The 19,132-nt window shown below is 50.4% G+C and overlaps 1 protein-coding gene across 3 annotated transcripts in view; it reads left to right on the top strand.

Moving 5' to 3' along the window:
- plcd1a (phospholipase C, delta 1a) overlaps positions 1-19,132 on the top strand; it is a 181,625-nt gene that overhangs the window by 83,863 nt on the left and 78,630 nt on the right. For all 3 annotated transcript variants that reach the window (XM_085987393.1, XM_085987394.1, XM_085987392.1), the window contains one exon: positions 3,771-3,935. In XM_085987393.1, the coding sequence (XP_085843519.1) occupies positions 3,771-3,935 (165 nt within the window). The remainder of the gene's footprint in view (positions 1-3,770; positions 3,936-19,132) is intronic.

The following is a 19,132-nucleotide window of genomic DNA, read 5'->3' as shown; positions in this document are numbered from 1 at the left end:
GCTTGCTCAGCTGGACAGTAAAAGATCATTAAAAGATCTTCACCTCGAGTCTCTTCGCCGGGAGCAAGCGGAAGCCAAGCGCAAGGAGCGCACGTCAACCCAAGCACCCCACCCACCCGCCCCTTCAACCACCGTCTGGCCCACCTGTGACAGAGACTGTAGGTCCCGCATTGGACTCATCAGTCACCTGCAAACTCATTTTTAATGTGGAAGCAAGTCATCCTCGGTTCCGAGGGACTGCCTAAGAAGAAAGATCCCATGGCACTAATCATATAAGAGCAGGGACGTTCTCCCAGTGTCCTGTCCAGCATTTATCCCTCAATTAAAACAGAGGGTCATCGACCTGAAACGTTGACTGTTTCTCTCTCCACGATGCTGCCTGGCCTGCTGAGTGTTTCCAGCGTTTTCTGTTGTTATTTTGGATTTCCAGCATCCGCAGTATTTTGCTATTGTATTAACTGCTCGTTTGTTTGTTTGCTGGGACCTTGCTGTGTGCAAATTGGCGGCCGCGTTTGCTTACAAAACAACAGTGACTGCGCTTCAAAAGTATTTCATTAGCAACAAAGCACTTTAGGATATCTTGAGGTCACGAAAGACGCTATAGAATTGCAAGCTCCTTCAATTAACAACTGTCTACCACCCTGTTCAGTAGCTGCCAGCAGTAATTACTCTGTTGCCCCGTTACTATTTTCTACTAATATTGCTTCAGCCACCGCCCCTTTTTGCTCTTGTATCCACCTTGCATTAAACTCATCTGTGCAATCAACTCCCAATGAAAAGGCCCCCGTTAAGAAGGAGCAATATGTGGGGGTGACTATTTGACAAGAGTCCCCAGTCAATGGGAAACTCTGGATCAACAGAGCTGATTAAATATAGGCCAAATCTCAGCCCCTTGGGACTATAAGGCCTACAAAGAAGTTGTAGCCTTGTCTAGGCCACTGCCGAGACCGCATTTGGAATATCGCATGCCATTTTTGGTAGCTTACTGTTGGATGGAGTGCAGATGACATTTACAACACTGGTTCCGGTACTTTGGGATCAGGGTACAGGTTTAAAATGAAGGAGGTTCAAGCGAGACTCCAGAAATAATGACTTGCTTTTAGACACTCATTTAACATATGAGAAATGCCAGGGTGCTTCACAAAGGGGAAATAGAGGCCAAATGATGGGAGTCAAACAGCAGCTGATGATGCTGATTAACTCCTTCAAAAAGGAGCTGGATAAATATCCGGTTGGGAATAGAGTTTCCCATTTCTTCCACTCTGCAGAGTATGATTCTTGACTCTGCTCGGAATATCATCTTGCCTCGCACCCATCAGATCCTTTTTTATTCGTTTATGGGATGTGGGCGTCGCTGGCAAGGCCAGCATTTATTGCCCATCCCTATTTGCCCTTGAGAAGGTGCTGGTGAGCCGCCTTCTTGAACCGCTGCAGTCCATGTGGTGACGGTACTCCCACAGTGCCGTTAGGTAGGAAGTTCCAGGATTTTGACCCAGCGACGATGAAGGATCAGCGATATATTTCCAAGTCAGGATGGTGTGTGACTTGGAGGGGATGGTGTTCCCATGCGCCTGCTGCCCTTGTCCTTCTAGGTGGATGAGGTCGCGGGTTTGGGAGGTGCTGCCGAAGAAGTCAGGGCAGTCACTCTCACCTCACCTCTAGAATTCAGCTCTTTTGCCCATGTTTGGACCAAGGCTGTAATGAGGTCGGGAGCCGAGTGGTCTTGGCGGAACCCATACTGGGCATCAGTGAGCAGGTTCCGCTTGACGGCACTGTCGATGACGCCTTCCATCACTTTGCTGATGATTGAGAGTAGACTGATGGGGTGGTAATTGACCAGATTGGATTTGTCCTGCTTTTTGTGGACAGGACATACCTGGGCAGTTTTCCACATTGTCAGATAGATGCCAGCATTGTAGCTGTATTGGAACAGCTTGGCTAGTTCTGGAGCACAAGTCTTCAGCATGATAGCCGGGATGTTGTCGGGGCCCATAGCCTTTGCAGTATCCAGTGTGCTCAGCCGTTTGCTTAATATCACGTGGAGTGAATTGAATTGGCTGAAGACTAGCTTCTGTGATTGTGGGGACCTAGGAGTAGGCCGATATGGATCATCCACTCGGCACTTCTGGCTGAAGATGGTTACAAACGCTTCAGCCTTATCTTTTGCACTCATGTGCTGGGCTCCACCATCATTGAAGATGGGGATATTCATGGAGCCTCCTCCTCCCATTAGTTGTTTAATGGTGCACCACCATTCACGACTGGATGTGGCAGGACTGCAGAGCTTTATCTGATCCTTTGATTGTGGGATCGCTTAGCCCTGTCTACAGCATGCTGCTTCTGCTTTTTAGCATGCATGTAGTCCTGTGTTGCAGCTTCCCCGGGTTGGCACCTCATTTTTAGGTATGCCTGGTGCTGCTCCTTATGGAACCAGGGTTGGTCCCCTAGCTTGATGGTAATGGTAGAGTGAGGGATATGCCGGACCATGAGGTTACAGATTGTGGTGGAATACAATTCTGCTGCTGCCCCACAGATGCCCAGTTTTGAGCTGCTAGATCTGTTCTGAATCTATCCCATTTAGCACAGTGGTAGTGCTACACAACATGATGGAGGTATCCTCAGAGTGAAGACGGCACTTCGTCTTCACAATGACTGTGCGGTGGTCACTGCTGCCATGGACAGATTCATCTACAGCTAGATTGGTGAGGACGAGGTCAAGTAGGTTTTTCTCTCACCACCTGCCACAGGCCCAGACTAGCAGTTACGTCCTTCAGGACTCGACCAGTCAAGACTCCCAGGGCCACTCCTTCCTGACTCTATACCACTGTGCCGCCACCCCTGGTGGGTCTGTCCTGCTGGTGGGACAGGGCATACCCAGAGATGGTGATGGAGTAGTTTGGGACATTGGCTGAAAGGTATGCTTATGTCAGCTCTCTTAATTTTGGCACAAGTCCCCGGATGTTGGTGAGGAGGACTTTGCAGGGTGGACTGGGCTAGGTGTGCCATTGCTGTGTCCGTAGCCCGTGCTGAGGTGGTCCATCCGGTTTCATTCTTATTATGTTTCGTAGTGGTTAGTTACAACCGAATCTTCTATGTTTCTATGAGTGACTTGCTAGGCAGTTAAGAGTCAACCACATTGCTGTGGGCTTGGAGTCACAGATAGGCCAGACCGGGTAAGGACGGCAGATTTCCTTCCCTGAACCAGATGGGGTTTTTAATGACAATTTCACGGTTACCATTACTGATGCTAACTTTTTATTCCAGATTTATTTAATTAACTGAATTTAACTTCCCCAGCTGCCGTGGTGGGATTTGAACTCGCGTCTCTGGATCATTAGTCCAGGCTCCTGGGATTACTAGCCCAGTGACATTACCACTATGCTACCGTTCCATGTAGCTCACACTCCCAGGAACAGATTAGAAATGGGAAAGGGCAGTGTGATCCCCAGTCCCCGGACAACACTGTCTCAGAGATGCTGGTTATATTGGTGCTTGTCCAGTTTGAACTGGTGTCTGGGGGATGACTGCTGCCATTTACCTGACCGAGTTCAGCTCGCTTTATCCCACTGGCTGCACCTGTGAAACGCCACCTGGTTCCCATTCCGCCGGATCGCCGTTCAAACCCCAGGGTAAAAGCAGCTTTCGTTTGTTGAAGCACGGTGCACCGAGATTATTTCCCCTTCCCCTGCCCGCCACTGTCCTTCCCCGACCCTCCGCCGCCCTTCCCGTCAACTCTTTGACTAATTTGTCCTTTCTATTTTCATCACCAGGCTTCATTAACGATGAAGACCTGAAAGCCCTGCTGAAAGGCAGCCACCTGCAGAAGATCAAATCCAGCTCGTGGATGAAATCCCGTTTTTACAAGCTCCAAGAGGACTGTCGGACGGTGTGGTACGACTCGCAAAAGATCCTGAAGACGGCCAGGGCCCAAATCTGTGAGTCTGTTCTGGAAGCTTTAGCACAATATTTTTCTTTTTATAAAAAAAAGTGTGGTGATGGTAGGCGATTCGCCCACAGGGGGAGTGCGGGAGGCGAAAAAAACCCGAAGCGAGTTACATTTATAAAGCATTTTTCAAAGTTAAGCATGCGTGCTTCCCAGAGGGGGAGCCGATGCTGGTAATTTGTCAGAAAGTTAAGGGGTGGTGAGCGAAAAGCCAGGGAGAGAAATAACCAAGCGAGGGAAAGGGAGCAGTGGGCTGGAGGGGTGGTGAGTTTGGGGCAGAGGGTCCAGATCACAGGGTCACTCGATAACGATAAAGGGAATACCCCGGGTGCTAGGGTGAGGAAGGGAAATGCCAGCGACTAGAAAGGGTGCGGAACTGGTGAGGAAAAGCAGCATGGGTAGTCTGTGGTGCACCCATGGTCAAATAGCCTGCTTGCCAACACTCAAATGTCCAGGCTCGCACGGGCAATATTGCGAGGGGTGATATTATGGGGCAAGGTTGTGGAGGGCTGCTGGCAGCCATGGAGCCACACCCCTGCGGAGTGAAGGGAGTACATTCACCTCACTGTGTGCTAATAGCCCACGCACCGAGAGTGAGTTCTTGCTTACTCTCCCTCCCTTTTCTGTCAGGTTCCTCCCTCTTCTCCTGAAGGGCGCTGACTGCTTGGCTAGGGTACAGTTCCACGGGCGCAGAGTCAGTCCAGTGGCAGGCCGTCCCGCCCGGGCCTGGACGGTAGGCGCCGGCGGGCTGTTCGACTGCTTGGCCATCACAGCCGAGCCAGACCCTGCCCTCCTCCCCATGTTCCTCCTCCAACAGCGACAAGTTGCGTGCCCTTCCAGCAGGGTCATTGGGAAGTGTTCAGGAGCGGGGGTCCTGATTGATTGCCCCTTCCCTAAGCTGGGAGCAACTGAGATCAGTTTATTCTGGACAAGTCCTAGGGGACCTTGCCTAGTCCGTGTGGCTCAGCTGATCCCTCCTAGCATTAACCAGCTGAGTCGCAGGGAGCTCGCCGAGACTAAATTCGACGATGTCTACTTGCTAGAAGAGATGGGAGGGATCAAATTTAATTGTTTTAAGATGATTAAAGGATTTGATAGGGTATTACATTACATATTGTGTAGAATGTACAGCACAGGAACAGGCCCAACTTGCCCAGATGAGTGCAGCTCCAACAACACTCATGAAACTCAACACCATCCAAGATAAAGCAGCGCGCTTGATTGGCACCCCATCCACCACCTTAAACATTCACTCCCTCCACCACCGGCGTACCGTGGCTGCAGTGTGTACCATCTACAAGATGCACTGCAGCAACTTGCCAAGGCTTCTTCGGCAGCACCTCCCAAACCCGCAACCTCATCCACCTAGAAGGACAAGGGCAGCAGGCGCATGGGAACACCACCACCTCCAAGTTCCTCTCCAAGTCACACACCATCCTGACTTAGAAATATATCGCTGTTCCTTCATTGTCGCTGGGTCAAAATCCTGGAACTCCCTCCCTGACAGCACTGCGGGAGTACCATCACCACACAGACTGCAGCGGTTCAAGGCGGCGGCTCACCACCTCCTTCTTAAGGGCAACTAGGGATGGGCAATAAATGCTGGCTTTGCCAGCGACGCCCACATCCCATCAACGAATTTTTTAAAAGAACTGGTCCATGCTGGTGTTAATGCTCCACACAAGTCTCCTCCCACCCCTCTTCATCTCTCACCCTAATAGCCATAACCTTCTATTCCTTGCTCCCTCATATGTTATCTAGCTTCCCCTTATATGCATCTGTGCTATTCGGAGAGAAACTTGTTTTATGCAGCAAGCATCTGTGATCTGAAATGGTGGTGGAAGCAGATTCAGTGGTAACTTTCAAAAGGGAATTGGATAAAGAGCTGGGGAGTGGGACTGAATTGCTTAGTCAATGTGGTTCAGCTGGCCCCTCCCTGCATTAACCAGCTGAGTCACGGGGAGCTCAAAGAACCGGCACAGGTGTGAGTCACCGAATGGCCTCCTTCTGTGCTTTATCATTCTATGATTATATGAAACTGTTTCCTTTGGTGGGGGCAGTTCAGAACAAGGGGACATAACCTTAAAATTAGAGCCAGGCCGTTTAGGGGTGATATTGGGAAGCACTTCTTCACACAAAGGGCAGTGGAAATCTGGAACGCTCTCCCCCAAAGAGCTGTTGAGGCTGTGGGGGGTCAATTGAAAATGTCAAAACTGAGATCGCTAGATTTTTGTTAGGCAAGAGTATTAAGGGTTACGAAGCCAAGGCGGATAAATGGAGTTAAGGTACAAATTGAATGGCGGAACAGGCTCGAGGGGCTGAATGGCCTCCTGCTGTTATATTTCCTAATGCTCCCAGTGCAGGAATGTGTGTTGCCCTTGATCAGGTGAGGGCAGACCTTGTACTCATTGTACCCTTGAGCTCCACTTCAGTCCCGTTTCAACAGTAAGGAGGCCGCAGCAGTTAGAATTTAGTAGTGTTCGGCAACAGTGGGCGCGGCGCTTAGTCAGCACGAGAAACGGCCACCGTCTCCTACACTCCACAGTAGCAATGCCACGTCCACCGGAGTATTATCGGCACCGATCTCTTGTCACGGTGAGTGCCACTCTAAATAACTTAACACGGGCATGGGGCAACTCGACCCTTGGGAACACACCCATGGCGATCATGGGCATCTCGGAAACGGGTTAAAGTGCTTTCCTTGTCTGTGGAGTTTCAACACCTGCATTAAAATCAACCTTTGCAGCTGTCAAATCGTTAAGGGTAAACCCCCCCCCCCCCCCCCAAGTCCTGGGATGCCAACCCTCCAGGATTGCTCTGGAGTCTCCAGGAATTTGAAGATTAATCTCCAAGGAGAAAAATCATCGGGGCATTAAAAAAAGAAAGTTTTCTTTGAACACTTGTGTTTGTTAGTTGTAATAATGTTGGTGATGGGAAAGAAAAGGCTATCTGACAGTCAATCGGGTAATGAAGAGTCTGCTAGCTTTCCAGTCGGCCGTGGGACGGCCTTGTGTAACAAAGATGGACGTGCCCAGTGGCGGGAGCGAGGGGGCGGGGCAGTTGGAGGGAGGAAGTCATGTGACGAATCCTCCAGGAATACGTCCAGCCAGAGTTGGCAACCCTACGTCCCCCCCACCCCCCGCTCCACCACCCCCGTCCCCCGCCTGTTGATTGGGTAAAACTAAAGGCAACGATTTATTATGTGCCCAAAATGGCAGCCATTTTTCCCCACCGCAACGTCCCATACAGCAGCGGGAAGGTGCCTGGTTTGATCTCTGCGCGGATCTCGGCTGGGCTGGCGTGGTTCGGGGGGGGGGGGGCGGTCTGCGCTTGGCTTTAGTGCACTGCCCACCTTCCCGCCTCCCCTCCCTGCTCCACCAGGCTAGGCACTCGGGAATAAAAGGGTCCCTGCTCCTGAATGCTGTCCGGTAGCACGTGCCGGGGGAGCCCTCTCGTGTGGACGTGGCGTGACGGGGCAGAGTGGTGTGAGCACCGTGCAGTCAAATAGCCCGTTGGCTCTCGCTGTCCCCATTGGAAAATGGCCGCTTGGGAAAGGGCGCGGAGGGTAGTTGGCAACGGTGAAAGCGCCTCTCAGGAAGGAGGCAACACCCTCATGAGGGTGGCTGGAGAGGCGAAAATTGGCAAGGATGAGAAATTAAATAAATAAAAGGCAGTGAGTGTTGATGAGCGATTCCAAGCCACTCCTTTTATAAAACAAAGCAGCCTTTGATAAACTTGGTATTTACAACTTGCCTTAAGTCAGCTTTCCACCCTCTAATCCAAGCGTTCAAGGGGAACAGTATGCACCTGCGTTGTCGGTACATTTCCTGGTGCCTCACAGTCCCTCTCCCCTTTATTAAGTTCACGTCTTAAAACCTGCTGGGTACAGTACAAGCAGCTGAAGCTCCTCCTGTTCACGGCTAGGTGCGAGCACAAGATCCTATTTAAGAGAGCTGTGTGCATCTTTGGGTGTCCCATTACAGAAACTCCAGAACTCAGGCCGTGCGCGCACCGCCTGCTCATCCTTCCCGTCTCCACCCTCGTGGATCCAGCATGCGTCCCCCGGGATTTCACTACCATCCTAAGGATTCCAGTCCCACCTCCATGGATCCTACTTGCTGTTCCCCACGGATTCCACCCCATCCCAATGAATTTGACCCCCCAGTTCCCGTACCAACTTCACTCATTAGAGGACCGTAATTTTTTTCCCCCCGCCCCTGTGCAGTAGTGGCTTCCATACACCACGTTGTCCCTCGTTGTTTGTCTCCATAGGATCAGTGGCCAGTAACTAGATCTGTACGTTTAGCTTTTGTGCGGCAGGAGGGCTTAAGTCTTTGCGTCTGCGATGCAATTGGTTGTGATGAGGTCAGGCTGTCTAGGGGTAGCAGTGCGGCCCAGGGCTGCTGTCAGCTGATTTCCTCTCGTGTAAAAGGGCCTTGAGTGAAATCTCGGGAACAGACATTTTGTGTAGCCTTTCTCCCCATCAGGCTCCACCCCCCCCCCAACCCCTCCCCCACTCTTGCTGTGACATCACATTGGCTGCGTTGCCAGGCCCGCTTTGTGCACAACAGTGCAGTGCAAAAATGCACGTTTTACCGTGGCTGGTAGTGCCCCTTTAAATCAGAACGATCCCTCTAGAAATGAAAGAGCTGGTAATTCGGCACTATATAGGCCCCCTCCCCCCACCCCTCAAACAACGGCGAGTCGCCTCCCTGTTCCCGTTTCCACTTTCTCTGACTGTTGCTCAGATTTCGCTAGATGTTCGAAAGATCGAACAAATAGGTAGGGTTAATATCGGCCGATGTAGCAGAGCCTGGTCTCCAATCGTCTTGGACCCCCTTGCCGTTGGACCAAGACCTTGCTCTGTCAAGCCCGTGTGGTAGCTGGTGTGCAACGGCCACCCCACGTTAAAAGAATTCACGCACAGGCATCTTCCACCCTTTCGTTGGCTTGTTCTCTCTGCACAGATGCGGCCGGACCTGCTGTGATTTCCAGCAAAGTTTTTTGGGGTTTTTCTGTTTTTCATACAGACCCCAGCACCTGCAACATTTGACCCCTATTGACCCCATCTCATTGTTCTTTGATGTAATGTTTTCCTGACTGACCTGTTTGGACATCATTCACACCTTTGATTGCTGTGATTATCTCTCTGCCGAGGTGTGATAAAGGGCAGTTAGAAAGATTACCTGTAATCATCTGGCAGTTTTCTCTGACTATATATGCTGTGCCTGTATGCTTCTCTCCACTTCACCTGACGAAGGAGCAGCGCTCCGAAAGCTTGTGATTTCAAATAAAGCTGTTGGACTATAACCTGGTGTTGTGTGACTTCCTACTTTTAAAATGAAGTTCGGGACCTGGAACGTCAGGACCCTGATGGACAACCCCAACAGCGACAGACTGCTCAACCACCGTCTGCCCCACCTGTGACAGAGACTGTAGGTCCCGCATCTGAGAACTCATTTTTATTGTGGAAGCAAGTCATCCTCGATTCTGATAGACTGCCTAACAGAGAGAGAGACTGCCCTGGAGTCTCCAGGAATTAAAGATTATTCTCCCGGACATTGCTGCCAGCAACTCCAGGGTGGAAAAATAATTTTTAAAAATTGTGGGGGTATTTTTTTTTAATCCATTTTTTGTTTGTTTGTTTGCCTTAAGCTGTGGAATTCCCTCCCTAAACCCCCCCACCCCCCCCCGCCTCGTGCTCTCCTCCTTTTTAAGAGACTCCTTAAAACCAAGCTTTTGGTCACCTGTCCTAATGTCTCTTTATGCGGCTCGAAGTCAAATTCTGTTTGATAACGCTCCTGTGAAGCGCCTTGGGACTTTTTGCTACGTTAAAGGCGCTATATAAATGCAAATTGTTGTTAGTTCTAAAAATATCGGAGCTCGGGAACATTCCGGCACACAGATGATGGTCTAAATGGCCTCCTTCTGTGCCGTAAATTTCTATGATTGTAAGGATGTTTGGCTGGGCGGGGCGCTCGGAGGTCACTGACCAAATCTCCAGGAACATTCCAACCCTACTGCAGCCACTGTAGATGAGTTCTCTTTCTCTCGGTGGGATCCTGCTCCACAGGTTGTGCAGCTCCCCGCTTCGTCCAGCAGCCTTCAGTCAGTTCTCTCTCGCTCGCGCTCTCTCTGTCTTATTTCTCTCATTCTTTGTCCGGTTTCCTCCCTTCCTCATGGGTGCTGGCCCTAACTGAGGCAGAGGGCCCCAGCTACTGACTTCCCACCCCCCACCCCTTCCAGTACCTGACACTAATAACTGCATTTTTTGCACAAGCCTAAGCCTAGAAAGTGTTAGCAGGATATTTGACCACGGAGTGCATCACAAATGAGGTGAATCTCCTCACTTTTTTATTTATTCGGTCACGGGATGTGGGCATCGCTGGCAAGATCAGTATTTATTGCCCATTCCTAATTGCCCTGGAGAAGGTGGCGGTGAGCCGCCACCTTGAACCACTGCAGGCTGTGTGGTGAAGGTGCTCCACAGTGCTGTTAATTCTTTGTAGCGTTTTGACACAATGGAGTGGCTTGCTAGGCCACTTCAGAGGGCAGTTTAAGAGTCAATCACACTGGAGACACATATAGGCCCAGACCGGGTAAGGACAGCAGGTTTCTTTCCCTAAAGGACATTAGTGAACCAGTTGGGTTTTTACGACAATCCAACAGCTTCGTGGTCAATTTTACTGATACTGGCTTTTTATTTTCCAATTTCTTCAACTGGATTCAATTCTCAAACTGCCACGGTGGGATTTGCACACGCTCGCACACAAGACACTCGCGTGCTCACATAACATGCCCACGTTTAAACACGCAGACATGCACACGCACACGCATACACACCCACTCACACACATCCTCCGACACAGGCACACACTCACACACCCATGCTAACAGCCACACGCACACAGCCACAGGTACAGAGACAGGCACAGACAGACAGACAGACAGACACAGAGCCCAGTATTGTTGTCCTGTAATATCCTGGATTCCTGGAGCTGTGCAACCCATTGCCCTATATAAACGACAACAACTTGCATTTATGTAGCACCTTTTGGTAAAACGCCCCAAGGCGCAAAGCAGATGGAGTCCATGACATTGGGGGGTTAGCTGGGTCTGAGCATCTCTGGAGGCAGCTACGACATAACATCTCCCTGACCGAGCTGGCGCTGAAGGCTGGATGGCCGTCGGAGACCGCACTGGGAGTTAAACACAACATGAGGTCTAATGGTCTCCTTACCTTGTTAGTGCACCAACAGGCAGCACATGGGGCTGATGCCTTCAGCGCTACACGTGGGTGTGAATGGAGCCTTCGTCCGTGGTGATCCACATTATGTGGGCCCAGCGTTCTACCCTCAGAACACCGACCTCGCCTTGTGCTCTGCTGAACCTACGTTGGCTCCCGGTCCGGCAACGCCACGATTTAAAAATTCTCACTCGTGTGTTCAAATCCTTGCATGGCCTCGCCCCTACCTATCTCTCTAACCTCCTCCAGCCCTACAACCCACCGAGATCTCTGCGCTTCTACAATTCTGGCCTCTTGCGCATCCCCGATTTTTAATTGTTCCACCATTGGTTGCCGCGCCTTTAGCTGCCTGGGCCCTAAGCTCTGAAATTCCCTTCTAACCTCTCCGCCTCTCTCTCTTCCTTTAAGACGCTCCTTAAAACCTACCTCTTTGACCAAGCTTTTGCTCGCCTGTCCTAATATCTCCTTATGTGGCTTAGTGTCTATTTTTGTTTGATGATCATTCCTGTGAAGCGCTTTGGGCCATTTTCCCCATGTTAAAGGCATTCTATAAATGCAAGTTATTGTTGCTCTGCTGAACCTGCCAATCCAGTTCGGTGCAGCAAGTTTGCCTCATAGTGCGAAACGGCACACTGCGCCAGCTCATCGAGGCGGCTCAGCGCTCACGTTCCCAGGCCCACCTAGCGTGGCGCGTTACTTAAAGACCGCCTGCACCCGGCCAGAGCACACGACTTGCAGCGCCCATATCGAGAATCGGGTCTGCGGGGTTGGGACTGGTCTTCGGGTTTTAAATCCCCCACCTCAACGGCACTGTGGGAGCACTGTCACTGCAAGAACTGCAGCGGTTCAAGGGGAAGGCCCATCACCACCTGATCGAGGGCAACTGGGGATGGGCAATAAATACCAGCCTTGCCCGTGTCCCAGGAGCAAATTAAACAAAAAGAGGCCAGAACAAGGGGACAGTGTAAAAGTGGGAGAGCGGAGTTATGTAGGTTACTCTGGCATCACCTGCGGGGGCCGCTAAAGGTAAAAGCACCTCCCAGATTTCTTGTGAACCCGGTTACATAGGATTACATAAGATATACAGCACAGAAACAGGCCATTCGGCCCAACCAGTCCATGTCGGCGTTTATGCTCATTCAGACCTCCTCCCATTCTTCCTCATCTAACTCCATCAACATATCCCTCTATTCCCTTCTCCCTCATATGCTTATCTAGCCCCCCCTTACCAGCATTTATACTATTCAGTTCCACATTCTCACCACTCTCTGGGTGAAGAAGTTTCTTCTGAATTCCCTATTGGATTTCTTGGTGACTATCTTATATTGATGGTCTCTAACTATGCTCCTCCCCACAAGTGGAAACATTCTCTCTCTATCCACTCTATCAAAACCTTTCATAATTTTAAAGACCTCTATTGGGTCACCTTTCAGCCTTCTCTTTTCAAGAGAAAAGAGACCCAGCCTGTTCATCCTTTCCTGATGAGTAAAACCTTGCATTTGTGGTATCATCCTTGCAAATCTTTTTTTGCACCAATTCCAGTGCCTCTATATCCTTTTTATAATATGGCGACTAGAATTGTACATAGACCTCCAAGTGTGGTTCTATAAGCTCAGAAGCATTGTTGCTTGGCAGAGGTGTGGTGCAGCAGCTCTGTTTCTCTTGGTTACCCCAGCAGGTGTTTGGTTTCAATTCATGGGTTGGGCCTACTGCTCTGCGAGCCTGTGAACGCTCGTCGCCCAGTCAGAAGTGGACAAGTTGCGGGAGTGCACACCCAGGAGCAGATACTGGAATTCAGCCACTTGGGTTAAACTCCAGCCAAAAGCAGCTGTAGTTTGATCAGAAGCTTTAATCCAGGTCAGTAGTGTGCTAGGCCAGGTGGCTGCCTCTTGGCAGTCCCAATCTGGAATGGGGACGGAGAGAAGATTCTCCATAATTGTTAGTAAAGCTGCTTCTGAAACGACACAAAGCTGGGTGGGCGTGTGTGCTGTGAGGAGGATGCCGAGAAACTCCTGTATGATTTGGACAGGTTGGGTGATTGGGCAGATACATGGCAAATGCAGTATAATGTGGATAAATGTGAGGTTATCCACTTTGGTGGCAAAAACAGGAAGGCAGATTATTATCTGAATGGCAATAGATTGGGAGAAGGGGAAGTGCAATGAGACCTGGGTGTCCTTGTGCACCAGTCGCTGAAGGTAAGCATGCAGGTGCAGCAGGCGGTTAAGAAGGCAAATGGTATGTTGGCCTTCGTAGCGAGAGGATTCGAGTACAGGAGCAAGGATGTCTTGCTGCAGTTGTACAGGGCCTTGGTGAGACCACATCTTGAGTATTGTGTGCAGTTTTGGTCGCCTTATCTGAGGAAGGATGTTCTTGCCATGGAGGGAGTGCAGTGAAGATTCACCAGACTGATACCTGGGATGGCAGAAATGACGTATGAGGAGAGATTGGGTCGATTGGGCTTGTACTCGCTGGAGTTTAGAAGAATGAGAGGGGATCTCATTGAAACTTATAAAATTCTAACAGGACTAGACAGACTAGATGCAAGAAGGATGTTCCTGATGGCAGGGGAGTCCAGAACCAGGGGTCACAGTCTATAGATAAGGAGTAAGCCATTTAGGACAGAGATGAGGAGGAATTTCTTCACCCAGAGAGTGGTGAACCTGTAGAATTCTCTGCCACAAAAGGCAGTTGAGGCCAATTCATTAAATATATTCAAGACGGAGTTAGATATATTTCTTAAGGCTAAAGGGATCAAGGGATATGGGAGAAGGCAGGGACAGGGTACTGAATTTGGATGATCAGCCATGATCTCATTAAATGGCGGAGCAGGCTCGAGGGGCCGAATGGCCTACTCCTGCTCCTATCTTCTATGTTTCTCGTACTATGAGCTCACACCCACCGTGTTTGCTCTCATTTCAACCCTGCATAAATAATTAAATTCTGATATTTCTATCTATCTATCTGTGTATCTATTTGAAAAATCACAGGTCTGCACCCACTCCCTGTTTGCAAAGCCTTACTTCCTGTTGTCACACTTTTGTGTCAACTTCTTCCCCCCATTATAAATTCCTGTGTCCACATTTATAATGGAAACCCCCTATGAAGGGGAAAACATTGCAGGGCCATGGGGAGAGAGCAGGGGAGAGGGACTAATTGGATAGTTCTTTCAAAGCACTAGCACAATGGGCCGAATGGTCGCCTTCTGTGCCACAAATTCTGTTCCTTAGCCACCGACTCCATCCCTCTCCCTGGCCCCTGACCATCCTGCCTTGGAAGTATATCGCCGTTCCTTCATCATCGCTGGGTCAAAATCCTGGAACTCCCTCTCTAACAGCACTGTGGGAGTACCTTCACCACACGGACTGCAGCGGTTCAAGAAGGCGGCTCACCACCACCTTCTTGAGGGCAATTAGGGATGGGCAATGGATGCCAGCCTCGCCAGCGATGCCCACGTCCCGTGAATGAATAAATAATAAAAATGAAAAAATTCCTCACGAAAGCAAGCTCCAGCTAGAACGGTTTTGATGAGTAGATCAAACATCACAGGAATAATACACAAGTCAGACAATCACATAATTAAGAACAACCCCTTGCGTGTATCTAGCATACCTCACAATCCAGAAAGACCTGTTGGAGCATTTTACAATAAGAAGGAAAGGGGGGGGGAGGGGTTTATATGCGGTGGTATTGAGAGCAGGCGGACGGACGGAGAGGTGAGGACAGGCAACTGATGTCATGGTGGAAGAGGAGGGATTTGAAAGCTGGATGTAGGGAACCGGCTAGAATTCCAGAGGCAGGATGAGCGAGGCTGAATGAGTAATGGTGGAGTGGAGGGAGCAAGGTGGCGAGAGAAGGAGGCACGCGCGGGTGTGTGCTGCGCTGTAAAGGCAAGAGGACATAGGACGGGACGAGGGATTTGAAAACTCCGATGGGAACGTCGCCGCCCTGGATCACGGGGAGCTCGGAGAGGGTGGGATGACCCAGGCTGCTGCGTGGTGGATGGGTCGAAGCTCGCGGAAGGTTGCTGTGAGGGGGCCAGATAGCAAGGCACCGGCGAAGTCAAGTCCTGAGGTGATTTAAAGCACGGACTAGGGTTTCAGCCACACATGGGGAGATGGGGCGGAGGTGGAAGAAAGAGATTTGGACGTGTGGGGAGGAAGCTGAGCTCAGGATCCAGCAGGACAAGAGCAGGGTTTTGAAAGTTGGGCAGAGGGAACCGAGTAGAGAATTCCAGAGGTGGGAGCGTTTTTGGTGGTGTAATGGAGGGGGCAAGGAGTGAGAGAGGTCTGGTGTTGGAAGTGACGAGTGTGTGTGCACAGCAATGTAAAGCCAGGAGGACATCACTGGAATCCCAAGCCAAAGGAAGGCAAGCGGAGAATTTAAAGGGGCACTAAGGTACGGTGGGTACCAAGTCATGGTCAATATGGTCTCCTGGACTAGTTTTGATCGCCTTGGGGTGGTTGGGGGGTGGTTAGAGAGGAATTTTTCAGCTTTTTTCTCCCCATTTCCCCCCCCCGCAACAATCGGCCGTGGGTTTTTATCTGTTTTCCTGCCACTCCCAGGAGATTGCGTGGACCCAGGCTTAATGGTGAAGCATAGGGCATGAGGACTGTGTAGGGCCAGGCTGGATGGGTTTTTTTCCTTCTGGATTTTCTCGTACATTCGTATCAACTCAGAGGAACAAATCCTATGGGGCCGAAATTCATTCAACAAATAAAGAGTTGGCTTGTGTGCTTGGCAGGCACATGCCAGGGGCATGACGGGAGTGGAAGAAATGGTACGTTTATCCAGCAATCACACTGGAATTCAAGGAATCCCGAACCAGAGGAAGGCAGGCAGTGAATTTAAAGGGGCAGGCACAGCTGGAATTGAAGAGCGTAAAAACTGAGCAAATAGCTGAGGTTATTCTAACACGCAGGACTTTGTCGGGGCTAAGCTGGGCGTGTAAGGAATGGGGAGAGTAGAGATCGAGTGTGGGATGTTGTCTGGGTTTTTGATGGTGGGGTGGGGGGGCAGTGCGTGTAATTGGCGTGCCGGCTGTGTTTCTGTGTTCCACATGCGAGCAGCCTGAGAAGATTGCAGTGTTTCTAAGGCGCTTTTCCGAGTTGTGTGTCAGCCTTAACTCAGTGGGCAGCACTCTCGCCTCTGAGGCAGCAGGTCGTGGGTTCGAGTCCCGCTCCAGAGACTTGAGCACAAAATCTAAACTGACACTCCGGTGCGGTACCGAGGGAGCGCTGCACTGTCGGGAGGTGGTGCCTTTCGGCCGAGACGTTAAACCGAGGCCCCGTCTGCCCTCTCGGATAGGTACGGAAGATCCCACGGCCACTATTTCAGAAGAAGAGCAGGGGGAAGTTCTCCCCAGTGTCCTGGGCCAATATTAATCCCTCAGCCAACATCACTTTAAAAAAAAACCAGATTATCTGGTCATTGTCACATTGCTGTTTGTGGGATCTTGCTGTGCGCAATTTGGGCTGCCTGCCCAATTACTCCTGAGATCGACCAAGCCAGCGCGGATCGAGGCTGGGACGTTTGGACATGTTTGGCTGGGTGTACTTGCCTGCCGGAGGCCTTTGAGGGAAGCTCGGAATCTCATCGAGACAAGCCTTGAAAAGAAATATTCATTTGGCCTCAAGTCACCGAGCAGAACCAGTTTTCCAGGCACCGGTGAGCCCAGAAATCTTGCCCCTTCCGCTCCGTGAACATTGAAAAAAGGCAGCGTGCAGCAGCAGGCTCGCGGACCCTGGTACACGTGCACTGCACCGCCCCCCCCACAATGCTCACACCCCTGGCACAGACTCGCTCAGCTGCAGGGATTCATAAACATGGGGATGTGTCAGAACAGGATCCAGCAGGGCGAGGCGACTGCTCAATGCAGTAAACCCTGTCTTATCAGTGTTGCAGGCAGCGTGAACTCACCTCAGGACCTTACTGGCAAGTTTCTTTGGCCGTATAAAGCACATAAATGAAGGAGCTTGCATTTATATAGGGAAAGAGCAGGGGGGAGTGGGACTCATTGGACAGCTCTTTCAAAGAGCCGGCACAGGAATTGTGAGCCAAATGGCGGCCTCCTGTGCTGTAAGATTCTATGATCCAGCGCCCTTTACAGTCAATGAAGTACTTTTTGAAGTGTAGTCACTGTTGTAATGTAGGAAACGCAGCAGCCAATTTGTACACAGCAAGCTCCCTCAAACAGCAATGGGATAAATGACCAGATTTTTTTTTTACTGATGTTGGTTGAGGGATAACTATTAGCCCGGCCTATCTTACAGGTAGTTTTGCGAGATCCTGAATTCTCATTTATAGCACGCGGCATCATCGGGCGGGATCAGTAACAATCCTTACTGCTGACCGAGTACTGGAAACCCAGCAATGAACATTAATTGTGGTGCCTGGCTCCAGCGTTCTCGTTGGGGTGGAGGAGTGCCACCATGAGCTAGGGAGGGAGGGAGAGCCAGTGGCTCAGTGGTAGCACTCTCACCTCTGAGTCAGAGGGTGTGGGTTCTCGTCCCACTCCCGAAACGTCAGCACAAAAATCCAGGCTGACCCTCCAGTGCAGTGCTGAGGGAGTGCTGCACTGTCGGAGGAGTCATAGAGTTATACAGCACAGAAAGAGGCCCTTCGGCCCATCGGGTCTGCGCCGTCCATCAAGCCCTGTCTAATCTAATCCCATTTTCCAGCATTTGGTCCATAGCCTTGTATGCAATGGCATTTCAAGTGCTCATCCAAATGCTTCTTGAATGTTGCGAGGGTTCCTGCCTCTACCACCCTTTCAGGTAGTGAGTTCCAGACTCCAACCACCCTCTGGGTGAAAAAGTTCCTCCTCAAATCCCCTCTAAACCTCCTGCCCCTTACCTTGAATTTACGCCCCCTTGTTATTGACCCCCCTACTAAGGGGAAAAGTTCCTCTTTATCTACCCTATCTATGCCCCTCATCATTTTGTACACCTCAATCAGGTCCCCCCTCAGCCTTCTTTGCTCCAAGGAAAACAAGCCCAGCCTGTTTAGTCTTTCTTCATAGCTGAGGCGCTCCATCCCAGGTAACATCCTGGTGAATCTTCTCTGCACCCTCTCCAAAGCAATCACATCCTTCCTATAGTGAGGCGACCAGAACTGCACACAGTACTCCAGCTGTGGCCTTACCAGCGTTTTGTACAGCTCCATCATAACCTCCCTGCTCTTATATTCTATGCCTCGGCTAATGAAGGCAAGTATCCCATATGCCTTTTTAACCACCTTATCTACCTGATCCGCTGCCTTCAGGGATCTATGTACATGTACACCAAGGTCCCTCTGACCCTCTGTACTTCCTAGGGTCCTACCACTCATTGTGTATTCCCTTGCCTTATTTGTCTGTCCAAAATGCATCACCTCGCACTTTTCAGGGTTAAATTCCATTTGCCACTTTTCCGCCCATCTGACCAACCCGTTTATATCGTCCTGTAGCCTGAGGCTTTCCTCCTCGCAATTGACCACCCCACCAATTTTCGTGTCATCTGCGAACTTACTGATCATACCTTTTACATTCTCATCCAAATCATTTATGTAGATCACAAACAGCAAGGGACCCAGCACCGATCCCTGAGGTACCCCACTGGACACAGGCTTCCAGTCACAAAAGCAACCTTCGACCATCACCCTCTGCCTCCTGCCACTCAGCCAGTTTAGGATCCAACGTGCCAAGGCACCCTGGATCCCATGAGCTCTTACCTTCTTGACCAGTCTCCTATGCGGGACTTTGTCAAAAGCCTTACTGAAGTCCATGTATAACCACATCCACAGCATTTCCCTCATCCACACACCTAGTCACCCCCTCGAAAAATTCAATCAGATTGGTCAGACATGATTTACCCTTGACAAAGCCATGCTGACTATCCCCGATTAATCCTTGCCTCTCCAAGTGGAGACTAATTTTGTCCCTCAGAATTTTTTCCAATAATTTC

This window comes from Somniosus microcephalus, chromosome 5 (assembly GCF_052327205.1).
Source record: "Somniosus microcephalus isolate GS21.2 chromosome 5, FLI_Smic_1.0, whole genome shotgun sequence".
In the NCBI taxonomy this organism is placed as follows: domain Eukaryota; kingdom Metazoa; phylum Chordata; class Chondrichthyes; order Squaliformes; family Somniosidae; genus Somniosus; species Somniosus microcephalus.
Note: the sequence above shows the minus strand (reverse complement) of the source record. Positions and strands in the feature narration are given on the sequence as shown.